Genomic DNA, 25011 nt, shown 5'->3' with positions numbered 1-25011 from the left:
ACAAAAGCTTGCAATATTAATGAACTTTAATGGCTAAAAAAATTTGTCAGTTAACTTTTGCATATTATTTAGTGATTTGCACTGATGAGCAGCCCCAGATTAACCTTCTCCTAATTTATGTGCTGCATGTATTGAAACTTGTCTGTGCTTACAATTAAAAATCAACTGAAGTTTCTATGTGGAAATCAGGTAGATCTTAAGAAAATCTGCCTCTGCTCTGCATTTTGTGCATTCACGTATCTCAATAGAAAAATAGTCTTTAAGCCCAATCCCTAGACAAATAGAAGCTGATATAGCACTTAGTTCATAAGGAAATGGGATTCCCTTAACAATAGTTCTAATTTAAAATATTATAATTTTCCAGTGAATAAGTAAGTATTTCTTTCTCCAGTTCCTCTCAGTAGTTGGAGTAATCTCATTTCACGTTCAAATTCTGAATCTTAACGTCATTATATTTTTCCTCACTATGGATAATGAAAAATCATCAAATAAATAAGACAAGAGTTTGAGTGAACAGATGCATGTACACTGTCAATGCACTGTCTTCATTTGTATCTTTAACATGAGAAAAAGGCAGTCTCTGCTCCTGAAGTTTGAGTTGTTTTGCTGTGGATATATTATGTCATAAAAAGCAGAATATTTTTAGTAACTCAGTCAAAAAATTCTCCGAATTCTATTTACAGAATCCTAGTTTTAATAAAATGAATTGTTTTTTATTTCCAGGCAGATATGTATATTGGACATCATGGGGAAAAAATGCTGGAAAGCTTTTGTAAATGGCAACATGAAGAATTTGGCAAGAAGAATGATATACACTTAGAAATGTCGACAAGCTGGGGAGAAGACATGTCTTCAGTTGATGCAGCCATACTGATCACAAGGTAAAGTAGTGAAAGATGAGCATTAAAAAATAGGCATGACACCAGTGTGAACGTAGATTGAAGTAGATGGCCAACTGTAGTGGTTTGGCCCAAAATACTCATTACTGTTTATCTTCTGTGAGATAAGAATTAGGAGAAATGCAAAGCAGGCACCAAACTTGAAAGAATATAAAGAAGTTTATTAACAGACCTAAAAGAGGGGAAAAAAAAAATTATACCACCTTCAGAACTCTCCTCCTCCCCCCACCTTCCTCCCTTCTCGCACTGACAATGTAAAAAGACAACCCTTGAGATGTTCAGTCTGTTTACCACTGCCATAATAACCTTGTTCAGTCCATTTAGAAAGAGAAGTCTCTTCTTGCTCGTGCTGTGAAAACATTACCACAACAAGACAGCTGCCCGCTTGCAAATATTGTTCAGTCCATTTAGGAAGAGGAGTCTCTCTGCTTGCATGTGAGTCCCTTCCCCTGCCCTGCAGCTTTTCCTGCAACTGCTTTCAAGGGTCCACTCTTGAAGTTTTTGGGGTACAATTTTAAGGTTGAGCCATTCAGAAACAAAAGTTCTCTTCACCCATCTCTGGGGGCATTTCATCTCTAAGAACAGAGGCCCTCCGCCTTCCCTGGGAGCAAAGGGTCCTCCTCATCTTCATCTTTAGGGCTATCTCTGGGAGCATCTCTAGGAATTGAGGTTTTCTCCTTTTCCATTTGGAGCAAAAGTCCTCATCGCTTCCATCTCTCCCTGTCCAAACTTCTCATGAAATTACAGCTGCGTCAGCATCTGCCTATCTCAGCGCAGGTGCTTTTGCTCGCGAGTTGAACACTCCACCCCCCATATCTTCATGAAATTACAACGGGATACTCTGATATATCATAGCTTCACAACAGAATTTCAGCTTTAAGCATCTCCTCTTTCTCTTCTCTCAGGTTTTCAGCTCTTCACAGCAATAAAAGGGTTAATCTCACCTCAGCCTTGCAGCTGTGTGGTTTATCGCTGTTGGTCACCTGGCCTCTGCCGGACAGCGGTGCCGCTTTTGCTGAAATCTTGGCCGCAGTGGAGAGGGGAGGGGGGAGTTCCGAGCCGCTCTGGCTGCCCACAGTCGTGCTGGGGCTGGGGGTCATCCTGGAGCCGTGGCCTGGCCCGGCCTGGCCTGAGCAGGGGCTGGGCCTACTGGCCCCTGTTTGGGCCCTGCAGCCACCTGTCCCAGCGCTGGAAATGAGAGAGAGAGCTGTGGGGGGGTTGTCTATTCTTAAGTGTGTATCACAGAGGCGGTCACAACTTTAAGTGGCTTAAAGAATTGTCCATATTCAAACTGGCCAGCTGATAGGTTCTATCAGGTCCCAGAGGAAGCTGTAAGCACCCCTTAGCAAGGACATCCCTTCCGGGACTATGCTTGCTAACCTATGACACCAACACAGTAAGAATTTAGTTTGCAATGACGAAGGGAGGAGCATTTTGAGGCATCTTGATCTCAAAGGTGTTGGTAAAGTGTTGGTAGAGGTGGTGCAGAAAGCAGTATTTCCCAGATGGTAAATGTTTGAAATGATTAATAGGTTACTCTCTTGTTTCTTCTTTGGCTCTATAGCTGAGGTCTTATCTGTATAGCAAAGGTTGGAATCCTTCATCCATGTGCCTTCATTAAAAAACAGGCAGCCCACGCAGACCTGCAGATACTTTCATTCAAAACAGAAAACATATTTAAGCCTTTCAGAGCTAGATCAGCATTAGGCACATTACTGAGTTACGCATTCCTCTTACTGACCTAGAGCTAGTATGTTTCATTGTGTGCAGAAGGTACTTCATGTACATGCTCAACATGTGCTCTGCAGCCACAAGGTTATGATTCCAGATCTGCAGTTCCTTGTAACTCTTTAAGTGTCAGGCATTTCACACATTGAGAAGGAAATAGGCCTCCAGTTCACCTCTTTTGTTCCAAGCAGGTACTGTCATGTTTTTGGCTGTAGGTGGTGCACAGGGGGATGCCTGTTAGTGTTCATCCAGCGTGCAGACATGATCCAGAGGAAAGGACAGAATGATGATTCGACCAGCCTAGGGTTGGACTAAGTGCCATTTTTGAGGTGGAGCTTGGGCCGGATAACCTTCAGTGCTCCCTTCCAAAGAAAATTCCTGTGATTTGCTGTAGCAGAATACCACTGTGCAATCCCATGCTGGTCAGTGATGTGGTATCCTAAAACCATGTGTAAGCTTTACACTTACATGACAGAGCACTGTCACTGGGAACTTAATGCATTTTTCTTTTTAGATTAGTTACATTCTGTTTACTCCAATATCTATAGTGTATTTCAATTTTCTGAAGCAGAAAAATGCTTCCCTAAATTTTCCTGTTTTAGAGAGCTGGTCACTTACGGGAAGCACGAAATTTAGAAATTTAGCTGTGGCAACAGCTTTGTTGCCATTTTTGCTGTTCAGTCCCTTATCTTTTCTTGGAAAACCCCCCACTTTTTACTTTATGTCATCCTTCTGTATTTAATGTGTATGGTTGTTTTATGGATAGCTGGGGCTTTGAGGGGGCAGATTACTATTTGTTACACATTAACACATTAGCTAAGCAGTAGCTACGCTACCCGCAAGCTCTTTTAATCTTTGGTGGAAGACATGAGAAATGTTCTCTGCAGCAAATTTTCATTAGCTCGTCAGAAAGCATACTTGGGGTAACAGACTAGAAATAGATTTTGCAGATTAAGACCCCAAGCTGATTTTAGTAGTAGTGAGTGCATTGTGGGGCGGGGAAGTCTAGATGGAGAAGAAAAGAAGCAAGCAGTAGGAAAGAGTATAATGCAGCACTTGTGCTTGAAGCATGAGCTCTGGCGTGCCCCAGGTCAGAGAGAGTCCAGCTGCGTTCTTCTGTGCGTTGCTGAAGCGACTTCAGCATCAGGAAAAGAGCTGCTTGCTGGGCTAGCTCGCTGGTTTCTCGGCAGAGGAAACACGGCAGCAGCCGATGGTACCGGCTCACGTCAGCTTGGAGGCAAAGGAAGAGAGAGGCTGTTCTGGTCTGGCTCCTAACAGGTTTATTCTTAGAAGTTTCGCAACCCGAACAAGCTCGGAAGGGATGGAACGCGATGGGCTCCTCCCCGAGGCTTGTCCTCAGTTTTACAGGCAATTTGAAAACCGCGGTGAAAGGGGAAAACAACCAATGAGTTACAAGCCAGGAGGAGGGTACAATTTAACAAGAACCACTGGGGGAAAGGCGGGAGTTATAACAGAGAACCAGTGAACAACCGAGTAACCGGGAATTTTCCCGAACCGGGGGAGGCGGCTCGGACCCGCGCACTGCCTGGGGGGGTGCGGCTTAGGCTTCTGAGCCGCCCCTTGACCCACCCCCTGAGCCTGCCTCTTCGGGAAATTTGATCCAGGGGGTGGGCTGGGATAGATTGGCATCACGCTGCCCCAGCCCTGCAGTGGGCTGGGTCACCGCAACAAGAGTAAACTTGGGCCAAGGCATAAAGGATATCTGAGTATCATATGTAGCCTTGCGTTGATCAAGGTGGCTAAAAGGGAATAGACTTCCTTACATCTAGATGTTCCTTGTGACTGTTCAAGGATAATGAGCAATAGCATTCTGCTTGTTTGCTAGAAACCTTATCCCTGGGCTCTCTTTATTTGAGACAGCTGAGGCAGCTAGCAGTATCTGCAATAGCAGCAGCAGTTCGAGCGAGTGTCAAATGCTTCAAGCCTGTATGGCCAGGAGAGTGACCCTAGGGCTGCCTTCTTTAGCTGTAAGATGTATCTTGTGAGTGGCAAGATGCTATAAAATAAATAAAGCATGTGACACCTTTTTCCTCTCATTTATTCATCTTCAGCTTAATGAACCTTTATGGGAAGAGGCAGAGGCATTCTAAACTGATGCAAGAGATGCTAGTTAAGATAGTCAGTGGTCTGGAGATATCTTCAACTGTCAGTGCTTTTGGCCACACAGCTTTTAGGATTTAATGCAGCATTTCTGGGAGTACTGGTGGATGAGAAGTTGACCATGGAGTTGCAGTGTACCGTTGTGGCCCTGAGGACCAATGGGATCCTGAGGTGCATTGCAAAGAATGTGGCCAGCAGGTTAAGGAAGGTGATCCTGCCCCCTTCTATTTGCCCACATCTGGGTTATTGTGTTCAGTTCTGGGCTCCTCAGTACAAGAAAGACAAGGAGCTACTGCAGAGGGTCTAGCAGAGGCCACAAAGATGATTTGGGATCTGGAGCATCTCTCTTATGAGGAGACACTGCAGGAGCTGGGCCTGTTTAGTCTGGAGAAGAGAAGACTGAGAAGGGATCTCATTAGTGAATATAAGTATCTCAAGGGTGGGTTTCAAGAGGATGGTGCCAGACTCTTTTTAGTGGTGCTCAACTGCTGGACAAGGATCAATGGCTATAAACCAAAACACAAGAAATTCCACCTCAACATGAGGAAAAACTTCTTTCCATTGAGGTTGTCAAAGCACTGGAACAGGCTGCCCAGGGAGGTCATGGCGTCTCCCTCTCTGGAGACATTTACACCCCACCTGGACATGTTTCTTGGTCACCTGCTCAGGGTGACCCTGCCTTGACTGGGGAATTGGACTAGATGATCTCCAGAGGTCCCTTCCAACCCTAACAATTCTGGGATTCTGTGATTCTGAATGTGTGAAAGTCTGATCACACGTTAAGATGCTTTTCTGCTTCGTAATAATGATATACTGATTTCATAGAATCATAGAATTGTTTGGGTTGGAATGAACCTTAAAGATCATCTAGTTCCAAACCCCCTACCACATGGACAGGGACACTTTGTATTAGAGCATATTGATCAAAGCTCCAGCCAACCTGGTCTTTAGAATTTCCAGGAATGGGGCATTCACAGCTTCTCTGGGTGACCTGGGCCAGTGTCTCACACCTCTACAGTAAAGAATTTCTTCCCTATATCTAATATAAACATAGCCTCTTTCAGTTTAAAGCCATTCCCCTTTGTCCTGTCACTACATGACCCTGTAAAAAATTCCTCTCTAGCCCTCTTGTAGGCCTCCTTTAGGTACTGAAAGGCTGTAATATCAACTCCTCTCTTCTGCAGGCTGACCAACCCCAACTGTCTCAGTCTGTCTTCATAGGAGAGGTGCCTCAGCCCTCAGATCATTTTCATGCTTCTCCTCTGGACTCGCTCCAGGGTTGTCTACAATTTTTTACCTGTCAGTTTAAATACAATTTTTTGGATTGAATCTTTGATCAGTTTTAAGGAAATTGAAGTAGAGAGAAGGGAAGTGATTGGTTTGATGTCAAATAGTAGGTAATGCTGGAGCTAGAAATAAAAGATCTGTTCTTCTGATGTTTTTATTTTTCAGTGGTATTATTCTCTAGACTGTACTGCCTCCCACCTGAGAGCTGCTTTAGCTGCTAATAAATCACACCAGAGCAATTTCTGACTGTGGAAATGTTTTGCTAATCCAGGCTACCTCTACATATCATCAGGTTTATGGTACAGCTAACACCATGTGTGGCTCTACACGTGTGTTTTGTTAATTCAGAGTCTCATTCTGTTTTGCAAACATGGAATAAGCTCCTTTGTCACAACTTCCAAAGAGCTTTGGACAGCAGGTCTGCTTTATTGAGAGAAATAATGTTGTTCATACAGATGAACACCAACTTCTTGGTGTTTTTCGAGTAAATATGTAAAGTTCTGGATATGCCACAATTTCTGTGGCAGCCCTCCTAAAACTTGCTGCATTTCCTGTTTTGTCTCACATGATAATAGGACAGCAAGGGTGCTTTGTAGAAGTTTTCCTGAGCTTTCACATGCCAGTTTTGTGTAGTAACCAAGAGTTAGAAATGAAGTATTGAGTGTTCTGCAGAGCTAATTTTTAATGCCTATGTACGAAGAGTGTAATGTGGATGTTATGGAGACTGTTATTCAACAGCGAGAGGGCCATCATAGCCTTTCCAGGAAAAAGGTAGTTTTCAAAACTTATTTTTGCATTTGTTCTGTAAAGAGGAAAGCAAAACCAGCTTCTCCCTACAGCTTTTTTTTTCTGCCCAAAGACTTTAATACATATGAATCTGCTACGAATTCATTTCAATTTACTTTGGTCCTATTTCATGATGTCAGTTTTTGTTTAGTTTCCCTTTAAACCAGCTTATTTTGATGAAGTAATATCCTGTTTAAAATATGATGCCATGAAGGAGAAGAAAGGCAGAAAGAGTTTGTAATGTATTTAGAAAAGATTACTGGGGAGGTTGATATAAAGAGAATGTGATAAATAAGACAAAAAGTTATTTAAGGACTGTTTGATAAAACTACCTGTTTTGTCAGGTATTTTGTACTGTATTCAGTTATAAATTAGCATAGTTACTTTAGAGATAGACATTATGAGGAATTTTCTCTGAGGAAAAAATGCACATACCGCATCAATGTCCTCCTTGCCTTTTAAATCACAGGGTCTGACTGTGCAGAGACAAGCCCTGATTTTGGTGGCCCCTGAGATGACATTACCAGTTGCTATCTGCATGGGTTGCTTGACCTGAATGAAGTAACTGAAAATAAGGCAGGAAAAGGCCCATGGTGTTCCCAGTTGTTCTGTGATGGTATTTAAGTTCTTATATATTCTGTTCTAGTTCTTACATCCTCTATTGCAAATTAGGTAATGAAGGCTTTGAAGTGTATAAAAGTGTGGTTACAAGAATGAGGCAGAATCTACCTTCACTTAAAGATTATACATTTTTCTGCTTTTCCAGTGCATTGGTCAATCTGTTGTATCACAGTGGTTTTTAGAAGAACAATTATGAAGAGAAGAATACAGAAAAATGCCAAATTCTTTATTGTCCTTCTCAGAAATTACATTTTCATATGTTCTTACAACAGAAAGTAGACCTCTGATTCTCCTAATATTCATCAGGTAGTGATGTTCCATGTTGACAGTGTGCATCAGCCGTTTATTCATACTTCAGTATCTGAGGTCTCCTTGTCCTGGGTGACACATAACTGAAACAGTGCTGTTAGGCATTTTCACTGTAAGAAAGTGCCTCGTTCTAGAAAAGTAGGCAATAGCATAAACATTAGCAAGTAGATTTCATAAATATTGTTTTACTTCCAATAGTTCCAACCATCCAGACCTCTCTCCAAAGCTTGGACAAGATTTTTTTAAGTGTTACTGTTATCTTCCAATACACACAAGAAGTACAAGTTATTTTTCTGACTTTGCTTTTTATTCCTTTATTTCCTCAAGAAAGTCAGAGGAAGAAGACTGTGAAAGATACCTGCATGAATGAAACTGATATTACAGGGTCACCCCAAAATCCTGGAGTGTTTGGCTGTCCCAAATTGCTGCAGTGTATTGAGAGAGAGAGAGATTGGGTTATTCAGCAGCTACTGCTGTCCTTAAACTACTAGTGAATTTCAGCTTTGGAAAAGTGAGTTCTTGCAAGTGCATGGTGAGAGATGAGATTATTCTTAATTTTGTCTTCATCACTGTGATTTCAATACTGCCAACTCTCTTGATAATTTTGTACTCAATTTATCAACTCTCCTGATAATTTGATTTATTTGATACCACCAGCAGACATCAAGGAAGTTCATGAGAATCTCACATGGCATTACTGTTAATTGTTTAGTAATAGGATTGTAGATGCAGAAGAAAGCAGGAAAACATGGAAAAAGCATATTTAAATAAAAAGTTCTGTCCTTTTGTTTTTTTTTTAAAGCCAGAATCTCTTGTAACATTGAAGACCTGTATTTTTTACCTTGTGTATTTAAAAAAGTCACACTAATTTTTAAGTCATCAAATGCTGTTTTGGTTTTTTCTTTTTTAAGTTAAGGTATTTGCGTCTGTGAAGTGGTTGTGGGAATGGACGTGGGAAAAATTTCCATGAATTTACCTGTTGCTCTCATCTTATTCTTTCAAGCTGGTGTAATTAGGCTGTGCATGTTCCATTCATAGTACAGATCTGTTCCATAGGAATACATGGACTTAAGCTGAACTTAAAATCTCTGAGTATCTAGTGCGAGACCCAAATGTCAAATTTAGACAGTAATTTTTACATTTTAATTTTCCTGGTGAGCAAGAAAAGTGTAGACAAGTCTTAAGACAAAAATTTAAAAGAAAGGAAGATTAACTGTGTTCTGCATTTGATTATTGGCACAGTTATTTACTTGCTGAATGGACAGTTGGACTTATTCCTAATTTTTGTTACTTCAGCTTTCAACCATGGATCTCTTTGTACCCTTTGCTGCTAAAATCTGTTAGAAAACTCTTCCCTATGAAAATACTTGTAGGCTGTGCTCAAGTAACAACTCTTTGTCTCAGAGTAATTTACAGAGGTTATTCTATGTAATTATTCTCTCACCTCTTTCCAGACCTTTTCCACTTTACAAAATTATTTTTTCAACCATAAGCACCAAAACTGTACACAACGTTGTGTGAACAAAGGTAGTGGTGTTATTCTGACATTTTTCTGCATCTTTATCAAAGGATGCTATTCTGTCCTACTGCATATTTTCAGAGGCTCATTTTTTGCTCTTGTTTTGTCTAATCAAGTCAGGAGGCCAGTTTTGGCTACATTAGAAGAAAATTTACTCAGATGAATCATCTTTAAGATTTGTTCTGTCTTGATTCCTATGTGTATCTATCAGAACTCATTTAATTTTTGAAGTTTAGAAGGAATGTTCTCCTATTTTCTTCTGGGTCATTGTTTAATGCTAATGCTGTGTCTAGATTCTGTTTGATTCTGCTCAAAAGCACCTTCCTTGGCTTCCTAACTATTCTATATCTGTTTTGATGTATTAACTATACATTCAGTTCAGCTGTTGTCACACTTCTGAACTTTGTTTTTTAGTTAGACTGAAGTGTGAGCTTTAGAAGGACTGTTTATATCATCCTTTTTAGTCTCAATTCAACTTTACAGAGCCTAAGTGATGTGTTACCTTTTGAAATATTTAAATATAGTATTTCCTGTTTTTCCTGAAATTCACTAACCACTGCATACTGGTACCTTTGAGATTTATCTTCAAAATAATAAACAGTTTCTGAAATACCATTTATGCTAGTAACATTGTCCATTTATTTAAATTCCCAACTAAATAGTACGTATGTAATTTTTCTTGTGGTTCATTAACATCAAAATAATTTAAAATATAATTATTGCCACTAAAAGTGCATTTATTAATTAGTAGACGTGCTTTTTTTATATGTGAGAATTATTTCAGAATATCCTATTATTTGAAGAGACATGAACATCTTCAGTGTTGTAGTTATTCACTTTGCACAATGCAAGTGAAGACATTTACAAAAAAAATTTGCCACACGTGCCATTAATTGCAACTGTTCCTTATCAAAATCTTAGGATTTGTTGAAACTTACTACTTGGGCAATAAGCCTCAAAAATGTTGTAAGCCCTGGAATCAATATCAGCAGAAGTTAGACTGCAGTTTCAAGCCTGTGCTACGTTTCAAAATTACAAACATTAGAGAAATTTGAGTAGAGTGAAGCCAGAATGAAGATCTGGTAGACTGGTAAAATCTGTTATCTGTCCTCTTCTTTTTCTTCTTTTCTCCCATCTAGCATATGGAAGGAAATGATATACCAGCCTGAACAAAAAATAGATCTTTTGACTATTTTGACTTGCAAAAACAAGTATTAAATTTAACTAAAACAACAAATTGCTGGAAATTATTCACAAAAACAAGTCTGGATTTTAATTTAGTCTTCCTTTACTGTTCATGATGTCTTCTGTTGTACATCCCATCTACACATCAGGATTTATTTTAACAAAGACAATGTACTGAGATACTTGGTATTTAGAAATCAGAAAGTTTAGAAATAGCTTTGTTTGCTGTGAAAGTCTTTCATAATGCTATTTGTAATCAATTAAAATCTACTAACTGAATACAATTTTCTGAAACAATGCATTAGTGGTTACCTATCCTTGCTTATTATCCTTTTCTCGTGTTAGCCAATTCATTCAAGTGCAGAATTCAGGTATAAATAGTGTGAAAGCTCCTCTTTTCCTTCACTTGAATAAGGACCTGTTTTTCCTTCCATGTGTATGCAAAGTAACCGTTTAGAGGAATGGATGTTTTGTGCTGGGTACTGCTTACAGTGGGTGGGCTTTAACCAGTTTCTTGCTTTTGTTGACAGACTCAGTTACTAACTTGTGCCACTAAATCTGCAATATGTGCTAGTGGTAATTTGTAATATCTTTGCCCTCTTTTGCAAAGAGAAAGGATGAAAAGGACAAAGGCAAATAATCTCTCTGAGGACTTAGTAGTGTGCTTTATTTTTGTGAGAGTCACTGGTAGGTTTAGCTAGAACGGTAAATCTTTACTAAGGAGCCTGGTCTCAACTGTATGTAATGCATTCATATTCCTGGAAATTAAAGGAGGTATTACATTCTTTCAATGTAAGTTGGGAACTAAGAATGGTTTACTGTATTTCCCTCTTGCCAAATCATAGCAGTACCATTTTCCCCAAGTCCCATAATGAAACCCTGAATGCACAACATAATCATAGTCAGATTCAGCCAAGAACTAAAAACAAAACAAAAACAGCTCAGTGAGTATTTGAGAACAAAGCTATTACATGGGCAGAAACCTCTTGGATGTTGCCAGTTTTAAAATGTAACATGGTATTCTTTTACATTTGAAGGTATGCTCTATTATTTTCTCTTTTTTTTTTTTTACTTGTTATTACATCAGTTAATATTTATGGTGGTTGGGTGGGTGTGCGTGGAAGGCAATCAGTGTCCTTAGATTGTCTTTACACATGTTCTCTTGCTTCACCACAAGTCCCATATTTCTAATCGTTCTGTCATGTTGCTTAACAGGACAATAAGTCCCCTGTGTCACATAGCACAAAACAAAGAATTGTGTTACAATGCAGTGAATTAATGCAATTTCTTGTAGGTTTAAAAAAAACAAAACTAAACAACTTTCTTGTGTATCTGATTGTAGTTTCTTGTTCACCACCTTTTGCTCATTTCCCGGGCCCTTTTGAGTGTATTCCCAGAGCATCCTTATTGGTTTACTCACAACTTTATTAATTTATAACACTGCTGCTCTTCTTCTCTACTGTGTAATTATCTGGCAGTGGCGACTGGTTAATTAAAAGCTATATAACCCCATGTATCTATCTGTGTGGCCCTTAACAAGTATCAGAAATTTGCCAACCTCTTGAAATTGCTTTTGGGTCTAAATCCCTATGTAGAAACAGTCTGTGGGAAACAAACAAACAGCTCTTGGAGTAGTTACATTTGTAAAAAAGATAAGTGTCAGTATCTTTCATTTCAAGCACCAAACAATTCCTGCATTTTGTTCCTGGAAAATGGGTCTTTCTCTGTATGTGTATCTTTATCATTATCAATCTATGTGTGTATCTATGTGCCTTCGTGGACAGAATATAAAAACTAAATTTCTCTGATTCATATTGTCTTTCTCTCTAAAAACAGAGAGACTTAGTCTGTGGCACAGCAGAAAAACAGAACTTCTTTATTTGTGGGGTTGCTATACCTGGAGTTCTTTTGTTGTATTTTTCCCCACTGGTTCCCTCCCAACCTCTCCAGTTCATGCATACCTCAGCAACTCTTTTTTAACTTAAAATAAAAAATTAACATTACTCATAAACACTCCAGTAAAAAGCAGTTTTCCCTTTGCTCTTTTAGTAACTTGTGTGCCTCTGAGAAGAAGTAAAATACATGTGAAATCAAAATGAATCCCAAGCAGATGTTTACCATACACTTGAAATATGTATTCTCCTTTATGCAATAGAGCAGTCTTATTTATAGACCTATGAGTGGACTAAAATATGTATTGGCGATAGGGTAGTTAATTTTTATAAGTCTTCCACTACTATAAGGGGATGCCCTAGCAAAAATGTTTCTTGTAATATTCCTATTAGTGTTTTTAAACATTGACTTGCTAGAATAAAAACTTTCTGACTCTATCACTGATTTAATGCTGCATTTGAATCTCATGTTAAGCATGAAAATGTTTTCATTTCAAACGTTAGAAAGACTAGCTTTAGAGTTGTTGCTTCTCAAGATACTTACAGAAACAGAAAAAAACCAAACAAACCCCAAAACCCAAAAGAACCTAGAAATCAGGTGCAATGCAATTTGTATATATGGTACATGTAATGTCACCTGACTACTCTTAAATCTGTTCTGAGAATAAGCTGGAGTTTAAGTGCTCTATGTAATCCTGGCCTTTGCTTCCTCTTGTTCTTTGTTGAGATAATAGTGTTCTGTATTTATTCATTGAGCCGTAAAAAATGTTTCTAAATAGGTTACACAGTTGTTAGCATCTAACAGCTTGACTTGCTTAACATTTTTCCTTTCCCCCCCTCCCCCCTGAATTCTAGGAAGGACTTCTGTGTACATAAGGATGAACCATGTGATACTGTTGGTAAGTAAATAAACATAAGAGACTGTGTATAAACTACTTAATAAAATTAGTGTTATATAAATAGAAATGTGATACTAAAAGGTGACAGCAAAATCGGTGATGGAAAGCAGTAACTAACTAAAATGAAAAATACATCTTAAATGCTGATAATATTGTTAGATTGGTTTATGCTTCTAGAAAAATACTGTGTTTAAGTACAGTATTTCTGTCTCTTTCATAGAGCAAACTTTAAAGGTTTTTCTTTTTAGTCTCACTAATAGAAAATTGTTTTACTAGTTTTAATTATGAATATGAAGCTAAGAAGATGTGTTTATAAATTTTTTTTATGCAATGGATTTATCTTTGGTGTGATATTTACCATATGTTTATGATTTATAAAAGAAGTCTCCATAAGAATCTAATGTATGATACAGTGTTTATGAACTATGTATTTATGAACTTCTTCAAAAGAATACAGGATGTGAGCTATTGTGAAAGGCATCTTCTGATATCTTCAGTTAAAGTGAGTGCAGGCTGCCCTGAGTTTTTCTGTAAACATTTATGTAGTTCACACACTTTTTGGAAGACATTTTTTCGGTGTAAAGGTCTGGTGGAAAAGGTAGTAAAAAGTAGCAGTTGTTCTGTTCAGTTGTAATTCTGGTTGAAAACACGCCATTACCTTAATTGAAGGCTGTCGTGGTATGTTCTTAACAAAGAATTTCAATTTGCTAATATAAGTGTTTAACAGTTCTGTATGTGACTACAAGTAATCAGAACCTAATTTTTTTTTCAGTAAGATTAGGATTATATCATACTTGTGCTCTCTCCTAAGTAGAGAAGAAGTAGATTTTTTTCCTGTTTCATTTCAGTTGCAAAGGTTTGAGGAGATTTCTTATGTAAACTGTATTACATCACTACTTGCTAGTCTTTCTTCTCTTACTGCTGTATCCCAGATGTCTGTGAGTGTGTCTGTGGAATGGATATCAATAAAAAAAGCCTTCTAAGTAAGAATGGAATATGTTTCACAGCAGTAAATGGTTAAGAATTCATAGTGTTCTTTCACTAATTGGTGTATTAGTCTTAGGTGAATTTTGTATGAGTGTTTTGTGTTTAGAAGCATATATTTTTGACTTATTAGTCCAAAAATATTTACTTCCAGCTGAAAGAGGAAGCAATGTGACAAGAAGTCTTCATCATTTTATGTTGATTTAAACTAAAATTTAAATCAGGAGTACTTCCAGTATATCTAAATCAGGATAGGCTGCTGCCTGAATTTCAGAATTGAATTGAATATATTCAAGGATTTTCCCTGAACAATATTTTCTCTTTGGCTGAATCTTGGAGGTAATAGGAGGACCATTTATCTCTGAATTTGTCTGTAGAATTTTAAATGGAATAAGATTAAACTGACTCAAGTATCAGTCGTTAACGGTTCTGTGGTGAAGACACTGGGATGAAACTTGAAAATGTGGCAGTCTATTAATTATTAAGTGCACAGGAAGTAAAGAATTTGCAGTCTTAATATTGTGATAATCAAAATGAAGTAGAGACCTTGACTGAATGACCTGGCATTTTGTGGATTGGCTCTTGTGGACTTTCCCATTCTTTGTGTTGTTGTTCAGAGGTTTCTTCAGGAATTGAAACTGTATGTATAGTTCTTTCCATATAGGTACAGTTGTGCAGCAAAAGCAAAGGTCATTCTTTTCCTTATATTTCATCATTTATTTTATGAATTTCAATCATTACTTTCCCAGATGAATATAGCACCTTTCCATAGATTTAGGGTATTGTTTCTTCCATGAATTTTTAAAGTACTGTGGGTGCATGCTCACTGTTGAGAAGAAAATTTTCTGAGGCTCTTGTCCACCATTCTGGAGCTCATTTAAGGAAGAGTGTTGAAAAACTTTGCACGTTCTTCTTGAAGAGAATTTTTAAGTTATCTTACTGGTGTGGATATATTATGTCAATTATCTTTAGGATAACAGGTCTATAATGCCAAGCTGTTGAAATTACATGTAGAATGTGGTTTCATTTTGGTATCTTCACTTTATTTTTGTTCCCCCTAGGAAAACCAAAGAGAAGATTTTAGATTAGATCATGAGTAAAAGTTTGTTGAAAGCAATTGAAGGGCAATTTGATCTTCCTATATTCATGCAACAAGTTTAGAGGCAAAAAGAGACAGTACATTCCAGAGATTTGTTGCAAATCATAGAATTTGCCAAAGGCAGTAAGTGAGAAATGCTAATGTCCTATACGACTCCCCAGTGTCCAGACCTTGCCTCACCTTCCCCCACCTCAAAAAATCCAGAAGAATGCACAGTACAGACTTTTCTCTACCATAAAGAGAGAAATAATACATTTATCTCTGTAATATTAGTATAACTGTACAGGTATGTGAGGCAGTCAAGGTGATCTTTGTAGCACTTTACACAATCCAGAAATGAAAGTCAAGAGAAGGGAGCATGTACAGGACAGACCTCATTACTGGAAAGGGTTGTCATGTTGGATAGTAGTTCTTTCCAGTGATGGATATTAAGCAGACAAATCCTGGATTTATTGTTTAGTCATTACATGCCAAGACTCACAGTTTTCAGACTGGACATGAGTATCCACTTAAGCCAGAGAGAGGAAGTGCCAGTATTCTGTTATATAGACAAAGTTTTCATATATTTAGGTGGCAAATAACACACTTTTCTGTACTTCCAGTCTTCTTCTACAGAAAGTACAGAACTTATACACTTTTCAGTAAGTAGTTTTTCATTGTCGTGTAAAATAACAGTGATTTATATGAAGATTTAATGGTTTAAAGGTATAATTAACCAAGAACTCTGTTAACCAGAAAAAAATGTTTACTCAAAATCAAAACCGTATGACAAATCTCCCTAGAAATATACTGAAATGTGTTTCATTAATGATTTTGAACAAAATATGTGGAGATAATCTTCTAAATATTCCTTCAGGAAAGCATTTAAGGTGGACAAATACAAGATTTTTTTTTTATATAATGATAAAAACCATGATTTGGATTGATTATCAAAATGTTAAATTCTTACTTGGGAAAAAAAATATCACTCTCTTGGAGACCAAACATCATGGAGAAGAGAAGGCTTCAGGGAGACCTCACTGTGGTCCAGTACCTGAAGATGGCTTATTAAAAAGAAGGAAAGAGGATTTTTTATGCAGGCAGATAGTGGCAGGACAATGGGAAATGGTTTTAAACTGAAAGAGGGCAGGTGTAGATTAGATATAGGTAAGAAATTCTTTACTCAGAGGGTGGTGAAGCAGTGGAACAGGTTGCCCAGAGAAGTTGTGGATGTTCAAAGCCACGTTGGATGGGCCCCTGAGAAACTTGATCTAGTGGAAGATGTCCCTGCTCATGTTGGGGGGGGTTGGAACTAGCTGATCTTTAAGGTCCCATCCAACCATTCCGTGATTCCAAAATCATTTATACTTCATATTTTATACTTTTTCAAAGTAGGCAGAAAGAGAAGAATTATTTCAGGAATTTTATTTGATTCCCCAAAGTGTGTTAAGTTTAGGAAGTAGAATGTATTTATTTTATGCCTTTCAATACTAAGTATTTCACTATTGCTAGAAATATTTGGAAATCTCTGATGTAGCCAGGGAGTTGACTAAACCCTCAAGTTTCTTACTTCATAAAATAAATCCAGAGTAACTCAGATTAATGCCTTCCTTATCTAATCCATGTTTCTGTAAAACATTAAGATAGACTCTCATGTGGTATCAGTCAGCCCAGGTCAATTGACTACAGCTAAGATATTCTGATTTCAGCATTATCAATTGTTGCAGCCACTGTCAAATTCATTCTGGGTGGAGAACCACAAAGCAATTGTTTCAGGCTGAAAATTGACCAGATCCAAGTGTTCTTGAGCTTCCTCTGGTTGGTTGGTTGGCTGCAGCATTCTTTTTTCTTTTTGCCCCTCCTCTTCTGCTCATGTGTATGCTTTCCATCCCTTATTCCTGCACAGATGTGATATCAAGTGATACCTTGTGATTCTCACAGTTCATCTGTAGCTTAAGAGAGGTTTCAGACTTGTTTTTAGGGACATAACAACAGAGGATTACAACAGAGGATTTCTCAGAGGGTCAAAAAATATGAAGATGTTTTTATACAAATTAAGTTAGCTAATGAGAAGATTGTTTTAGATATGTAATTGCTCAAGGTTCTTTTCTCCCAGAAGGCAACTGGGTTTTGGGATCATAGCATGTTTCTCCTTCAAACAAGCTTTGTTAACTTAGTCAGAGGAAACTACCTTTTGAATTTGTGGTGATTTGGAATGTTGATCTTTTTCTTGTGCTGATGACAGGTAAAATTATGAGTGTTGATTTACCAATGAATTTCTAAAAAATTTAAGAAGTAATTCAACTGTCGATTTTCAGAAAATTAAGTCCATTGCAATAGAATCAACACAAAATGTAAACTGGGGATTACACGTTGTATTTTTCTTGTGTGTGACTCTTCTGGTATTATATTGAAGTAACTGAGATGAGCAATGATTCATAGGGCAAATTGTTATTGGGAAATTGCACAAACCTTTATGAGATGGAAATAAACAGATATTTTCTCAACAAGTAGACTAACAAGTAAACACAGTTTCTTGAAGCAAGTGTTTGCACATTTGAATTTCCCTTCCTCTTGTCTACGTTTCCACTTCACCAATGAAGGTTTTGACTCTCTGAGGCATACTTCTGGATTAGATTTGTTGTTTGCTGCTGGCTAATGTCTTCTGTGGAAACACTATAATAGCGAGTTCTTAGAGTGCAGTGTTACAGGCATGGAAAGATAGTAAAATGATGCTTGTCTTATGTTGGCATCAGTTTGATGCCCTGCTAATCTGCAGAAAATCAGGTAGTGACTGTTTCTGGTTTAGATTTTTAGATAACCATTTTCAGTTAAAAGAACAGCTATAAGAATATTTGATTCTATCTAAACTGTTTGCTAAAAGGCATTTTCCAATAAAAGGCAATCTCTAGACACAGTTCCTCTAAAAAATTGTCAGATTGGTTTTGGGCATAAATACAGTATACTAAAAGTGTCTAAATTTGATAACAGCTAGTGTTGCAGATACAAAAAAATAGCAGAAAATTAAGATGCCATCAGATCTTTTTACTGTTGCAAAGGAACTCAATGGCATGAATACAAATCATGACCGGTAAGGAATCAGACAAACATCCATGAAATAAAGACCACAAACCAAAATGAAGTGAAAGAATAAATTTTCCATCCAACTTAGAAAAATACCAAAGACAGATTTATTTACTTTTCTTTCCTAATATGAAAGCTATATATCTTTAATACAAAGAGCTCTGAATTTTCCTCCAAGCTTTGCCCCTAGGGACAAAGGTTTAGACCAGCCCTACGTATTAAGAGATATGATAGAAATAGTGAATTGGGTGGACTATCCATGTCCAGTGAGGGTTAATGCCAGAAATACTGAAGCTGAATGCTTAGGGCCAGTTACCAGTGAACAGGCAGCCAAAGAAGTTGCACAGAACACAGGCAGCAGCACAGCAGAAGTAAACTGAAGTCTCTTTCCCTGTACTTCTTCATCTGAATCCAGTCATCTGGCATACCTCCTCTTATCCAGACTATCTCTCTGTTGTAGTCTTACGCAGCTGCTCTTAGCCTAACTAGCTGGTAAAAGTTTGTTGAGAATCACAGTGAACCTCCTCATGCTGAGCTGTGTGCTGTGGGCACTCGATGCTGCTAATTCAAACCCAGTTCAAGTACCTGTGGGATGTAGAACAGGAGCCCTTGAGGCTTAAGCCATGTTGGCAGGGTTAGTCATTGTTTGTCGTTGTCTTTTGCTTGTTTCTTCTCTTTTGTTGAGTCACAGTTATTGAAAAAATGCACTTGCAGCGGTTCCAAATCAATGCTGTAGGTTATTCAGGTGTTGTATGCACTTGCAGCAGTTCCAAATCAAGACTGAAGGTTATTCACTTGTTGGGGAGAGGAAGGTTTCTGATCAGTCAAGGCAAACAGGAATCCAAAAATCCCAGAGCCTGTCATTTATGATATGTCCTAAAGCTGACATGCATTTTTGGAAACAGGTGTCTCCACAAGAAAGCTGAAACTAGGGCGTGGTCCCTGACTACTTCCATGTAGGATGGAATATAGAACCTATGTATAGGTTCTGCTCTGTACAAAGCAGAGTACAGTCAGTCTTGCAGATGGAAGTGTAGGAAGCATGCTGAGAGGATGAAATCAGTTAAGGTTAGAAAGATGAGTTTTGTAACATTTTTTTAACACCTGGGTTTTTTAACATTTCAGCACTACACACAGTCTAGTTGGATATTGGTGAAAAGTGTTATGTTTTAAGTAACTGAATACTTTATGAATAATTACCATTTTAACATTCTGTTGACTGAGGTTACCCATACATAGCTATGTACGCCAGCGATTTTTTCAAATGTTCATCACTAGTGTAATTAATTTGCTTGGTTTTGTTGTGAATGTTACTGGTCTTGGTGCCATGGGGAATTCAGAGTTGGAAGAGGGCAGTTGAATGACAGACTGGATGGTGAGAAACAATTACAGAAACTTTCTCCCAGCAAAGGCATAACTGCAGTCTGTTAAATTTCCTAGGTCTTAAATGTTCTCTGACATATCTCCAAGCTTGATGCTAGACAAAATTTGCAAAAACAGCAAAAGCATTGTAAACTTTGAGTTTTGCTCTCTGAATTTGACACTGATTTCCAGAGACAAACGGGGACTCTCAGCCTTCGCTGCTTCTTGATAGTTGTTTATTAAGTCTTATCAGAGAAACAGTCACTAGCGTGATCCAGACAGAGCACAAAGCAGGGAATGCAGGAGAAAGCTGGATTATCAAGATTACACGGCCTTTTTAAAGGTAAATCAACCAATGGTTACTAAAAACGTACATTATTTTTACTTTTCTGCCAATTATTTAGTAACACAGCTAGGAACTGTGGAATTCTTTGTCCAATCATCCCAAACTACTTTTACTGCAGAATATGGAGTAGTAGAAGAAGAAGAAGAAGGTTTGAAGAACAACAACAATCCTCCATTTTGATGTTTTTTGCTTTTATCTATTTACTACATTAACAAACCCAAAACCTCTAAATTTTTCACCCTTTGACAATCTTACATAGTAGTCTATCACCTAATTTACACTAGTGTAGTTTCTAGTTCTTGTCTGATAGTAGGCAGTTTTTTCCATGGATGGAGGTCAAAAGCTGTGTTGTTCAGGGGGGTGAAACCCCTCAAAACAGGCAGAGAAATATTCTCTGCACTCTGGGTTCCCACAGAATTGATTTGCCCCACTGAACAAAAGGTACTCTAAACATATCCTGTGTAAAGAAAAGATAATTTTTTTTCAGTAAGATGGCTGACATTCAGTGAACTAGACTCATCTTTTAATCTGCAGGAGATTTCCAATGTCTAATCTAATCTAAGTCATTCACATAAAATTTACAATGCATGCAATTTTGCATTCTTACAACATTCTCTTTTACAGCAAGATCATGATATTAATAATTCACAGACTCGCATAGATAGGAACATCTCATACAGTGAGAGCAGGACCCTGATTTAAGTGCTTTTGTGAAAAAGCTAGCCGAAGAGATCTCACTCAATTATAATTCCTGGACTTTTGTTTCTTTTGAAAGAAAAGTACTGTAGCTCAGATGTGTAGTCAGTAGCTGCAAATGCCTCAGTAGCTCCATTGTTCACATGGGGCTTCTGAACATTGATTTTCTTCTGTAGAAATGCAAAAGTTCCCTAGGAAGTGATATCCATACAATAGTCTAGTGTATCTAGTATACAAATACCTTTAATACACAAGATTTTTTTTTAAATCATTGGAAAATTTTGACTTCTACAGCCTACAGAATAAAATTTGCTTTTGCCAGTGAGTTGCATGTCCATAAGTACAGCAAAAGAGAACCTAATTAATTGTGAATTCCAATAAATGTAAAAAACAGAAGCAAAATAAATAAATAGAATTTAGTTTACCTCATATGTCATAAAACATCAAATGAATTATGCATGCTTCGTGCAGTTTCTCAGAAAAGCAGAATGTGGGACTGCAATACATGTGTTCAGTCATCAAGTCCATACATTGCTATTACAACCCTCAACTTTATTCTTCTTTTATGAAATACAGTTCTAAAAATTACTGAGCTTCATGTTTCCAGCAAAACTCTTAGGATGCAGTCCTATCTTAGCTTGCCTCTTGTTTTACTGAGTTGGAGTTGGTCTCACTCCAGTGCATTTGTCTTGTGAATTGGTCTCACTCCACTGAGACCAGAGAGATAAGTTTTCACATCGAGATATGCAAACCTTTGTTTTCAAGTGATGTTGTAACTCAAACACAAAATAACTAGGTTACAACACATCAGATTGTTTTATTTTCCAGTGCTTTATTTAAAGTGTTTAAAGCTTAATTAGTCTCAACAGTAGTAGGGTGACAGAGAATAAATCTCTCTGAATGGACTCTTGATGGCAATTTCATAATCACTGAGCTTTTAGTTAGCAACACTTATCATTCTTAAAAAACAAGTCTTTTCTTCATTAAAAAATTGATCAAGGACTTGGTGCAGGCAACTCAATTTTTTTCTTTATTTGAATGTATTTTACTTTGAAGTAGTTAGCCAATGCATTTAGAGAGCTGCAAGTAATGGGAAAAAGATATTTTCTGTTTTGTTTTTCAGATTATACTACAGAGATCACTTACTGCTTTCTTACTAAGTACATGTTAACAGTTTGTCTTAGAAAGCAGTAGGGCCTTTGAGTGTGTTTAGGAAAATGGGAAGGTTAATTTTTATGTCTACGTACAGTTTCAGAAGTTTACAATGAAATCTATGTAAATGTTAGAGCTGGGAAAATCTGTGACATTCTGTATTGAACTTCCATTAGCCTCTGGATGTTCTAGTTCAAGGAATTTTTGGGGCTGAAACATGTTGCTCATTTGATGGGCAGAATAATTTTGTGTATTTGTTGGTAGTGTTGGTGTGGTTGGTGTGGTATGGTTGTCTTTGATATTATTTATTTGTATAATAGTTGTTTATTTATGTAATAGTTCTTAATAAAAAATAAATGTGGTATATTTAAGATAGTATTAAAGGTGCAATCATTCCTCAGTTACTAAAGAAATCAACTCTTTCAGGTAGTGTCCGTCTTGAAATACCTCTGAGGTTAGATGCCATTTTTTCTTATATTGTAATAATAACTGTTAGTTTAGACACATATCTAATTCCTGTTGCACATTCCATTTAAGATTTAGTTGTGCTCTTTCTTATCTAGTTATCATGTGATCATTGTTCTTAACGTATGTTTAAATCCCAGTGGATTCAGCTCCAAGCTCAGTCTCTGAATTTGGTCCTTGACTTGAGTAAGGGGTCCTGTAATATGCCGCAGTGCTGTCCACAGACCCTTGTAATTTCATATCCCTTCTGTGAAAATGCAATGAGACTTTGTCATTTGCTACAGATTATACTGGTTCATCACCAGGTATATCTTTAATTTTATTTTCTTTTTTGTGTTTAGTTTCAACTTAACCTGAGATATTTAAAGTGCTCTTCCAAGGAATTTAAACTATAGAGAGACTTACTATTTGTAAGAACTTTAACATTACACTGAATAGCATTTAGAATATTTATGTTTTGACCTGGAACTTCAGTTTTCTTCATAGACAAAATTCCTGCTTCCATCAGAAAAAGGCATTCCAAAGTAAGGACAAAAGAGTCTCATATATTATACAGTGCATATTTACTATGTGTTAAAGAAAACAGAAGGAAATTGCAAGTTAATTATCACAGTAATTTGCATTTGTCTTTTGAGTAGTGTGTACTTTCTAACTTCATGTGCGGATCCTTCACTTAATCATGCCAGATGCAAAAGTGAAAAATCAGTGAAGCCTCAGAGAAAGACTGCCATGGTACACAAGAGATATCATGCCAAGGATGGGGCAGGGTGGTGAGACAGAAAGCAGAGGACAGAAGTGGGCATGGCTTACTTAAGATTAGGCAAAAATTCTTTCACCAGGATAAAATTTACCATTTTTGCTAATCAGATTGTAGGAGATAAAAACATGAGTGATTTAGTGACCCTCTCAGTGCATTGAACAGTGAATTATGTTTTGTGTCACTTTATTCATTGAAATGGTTGAACAACTGAATCAGCTCCAAGCAACTGTAAGCACTTAAAAATGTCTTCCATTGTCTCCTGGATTTTATAACTTCACTACTCATCTTTTACAGGGTTTTTTGTATAAAAAATGTAAAATCATGTGGGTTGGAGCTGTAAATAATCATGCATAAATAATAAGTTACTCTATATGCTATAATACCAGTATATACTCTGGATTAGTTTGTATAAAGAATTATTCCTCACTTAATGTATCCTGCATACAATTAAATTTTAAAAAGGAAAAAAAAAAAAAGTGTTGTCACACGTTACAAATTAAATGCATTCAAAATATATGGCTGTAAAATACCTGTTTTCTAGCTAGCCATCCCCTGCTAATGAGTAGTGTGTTCAGCTCTTGGTAGGTATGCTTGCATAAAATATTTTTATCCCTTCAGAAGAAGTATTTGCAAAGTTTTGCATGAATAGTCAACTTTGTATAGTGTTGTGGCCAGTGTTTTTTAGTGGAAATGTTTTCATAACAAGAGAGACAGGTAGCTCCTTGCAACTAATGCATCAGTTTCTATGTCCTGTAACTATATGACAGGGGGGATTGAGGGGAATTAGAATGTAAAAGGTATAATGGAATTAGAATGTAAAAAATGCATTTTTTTGAAGAATGGGAGTGGTGGTCAGTGATATGAGTCCTTTAACTGAGGAGGAAACTAGAAGAGCTCCATATTTGTGGAGAGAACTGCAGATGATTGATTCAACTGCATCTAACTTGTTAAAATACAAGGAAAAGGGCTCCACAAATGTCAGCAGAAAAGAACAGAGAGATAGGGCCAAGTCTCACTCTTCATTTAAATGCCTTTGGGAGGACTTTCAGTTTGAATCCATTTCATAGATCCCTTTTGTGACATTTAAGTGGCAACAAGTTTTTTTTGTAGTTTTGTTTTGAGTCCACACTAAAGTTTTATGTTTGCAGGATGATAGTACCCTACCCTGAATAAAACATCAGCTAAGTCTTGCTTTACTCAGAGTGCTCAAGTAGGAGCTAAGGCTGCATTCTCAATTACCTTGCAACTTGCAGACTTTTCAAAGGTTATTTTGGATAATGTGCACCCTGGAAGAAGAAAGACCTGATTGTCTCAGTCTATTCAGCTTGCTTTCATTGAACTCAGACTTCCAGAGAAGTTCATCCCAACAAACTCAAAGAATTTATGAACTGAAAACAGTTTACAAGAACATTGAGACATGAACTTGAAGAAAGTTGTGCATCAGGTTGTGCCACTGGTCAGTTAACACTGTTACTGGGGCACCATAAACACTTTGATCATGTGTGGTAATACAGCATGAAACAACATAGCCTTAGTTGTACCAATGTAGACAAAATGCAGGATGATCATCTGCAGATAAAAATAGTGATTTTAAATCAAATTATTTTAGCTGAAAAGAGGTATAGTGGAAGACCCTTCTAAAGATAGCTTTTCCTTTATTCTCATTTATCAAAAGATGCTAGCTAAGCTGTGCATCCATGTCTGGTCAGTGTTTTCTGTATAAAGGAACAGTTGGCTATTCAATTCGCATTTCCTAGAAGATGTGCTAATAGTGTCTGCTATAAGCAGCCTCAAGATCAGTGACTTTCTTATAGCGCATCTCTCAGTGAAAAAAAGTA

General features: G+C 37.4%; 1 protein-coding gene across 1 annotated transcript in view; it reads left to right on the top strand.

The window, feature by feature from the left end:
* Positions 1-25011, top strand: part of ADAMTS19 (ADAM metallopeptidase with thrombospondin type 1 motif 19) — a 135202-nt gene that overhangs the window by 33871 nt on the left and 76320 nt on the right. The window contains exons 6-7 of the mRNA XM_042023410.1: positions 724-881; positions 13203-13246. Coding sequence (XP_041879344.1) covers positions 724-881; positions 13203-13246 — 202 coding nt within the window. The remainder of the gene's footprint in view (positions 1-723; positions 882-13202; positions 13247-25011) is intronic.

Source organism: Corvus kubaryi, unplaced genomic scaffold, assembly GCF_017639235.1.
Source record: "Corvus kubaryi isolate FWS band 111438036 unplaced genomic scaffold, C.kubaryi_AGA036_p1.0 37249, whole genome shotgun sequence".
Taxonomy (NCBI): domain Eukaryota; kingdom Metazoa; phylum Chordata; class Aves; order Passeriformes; family Corvidae; genus Corvus; species Corvus kubaryi.
Note: the sequence above shows the minus strand (reverse complement) of the source record. Positions and strands in the feature narration are given on the sequence as shown.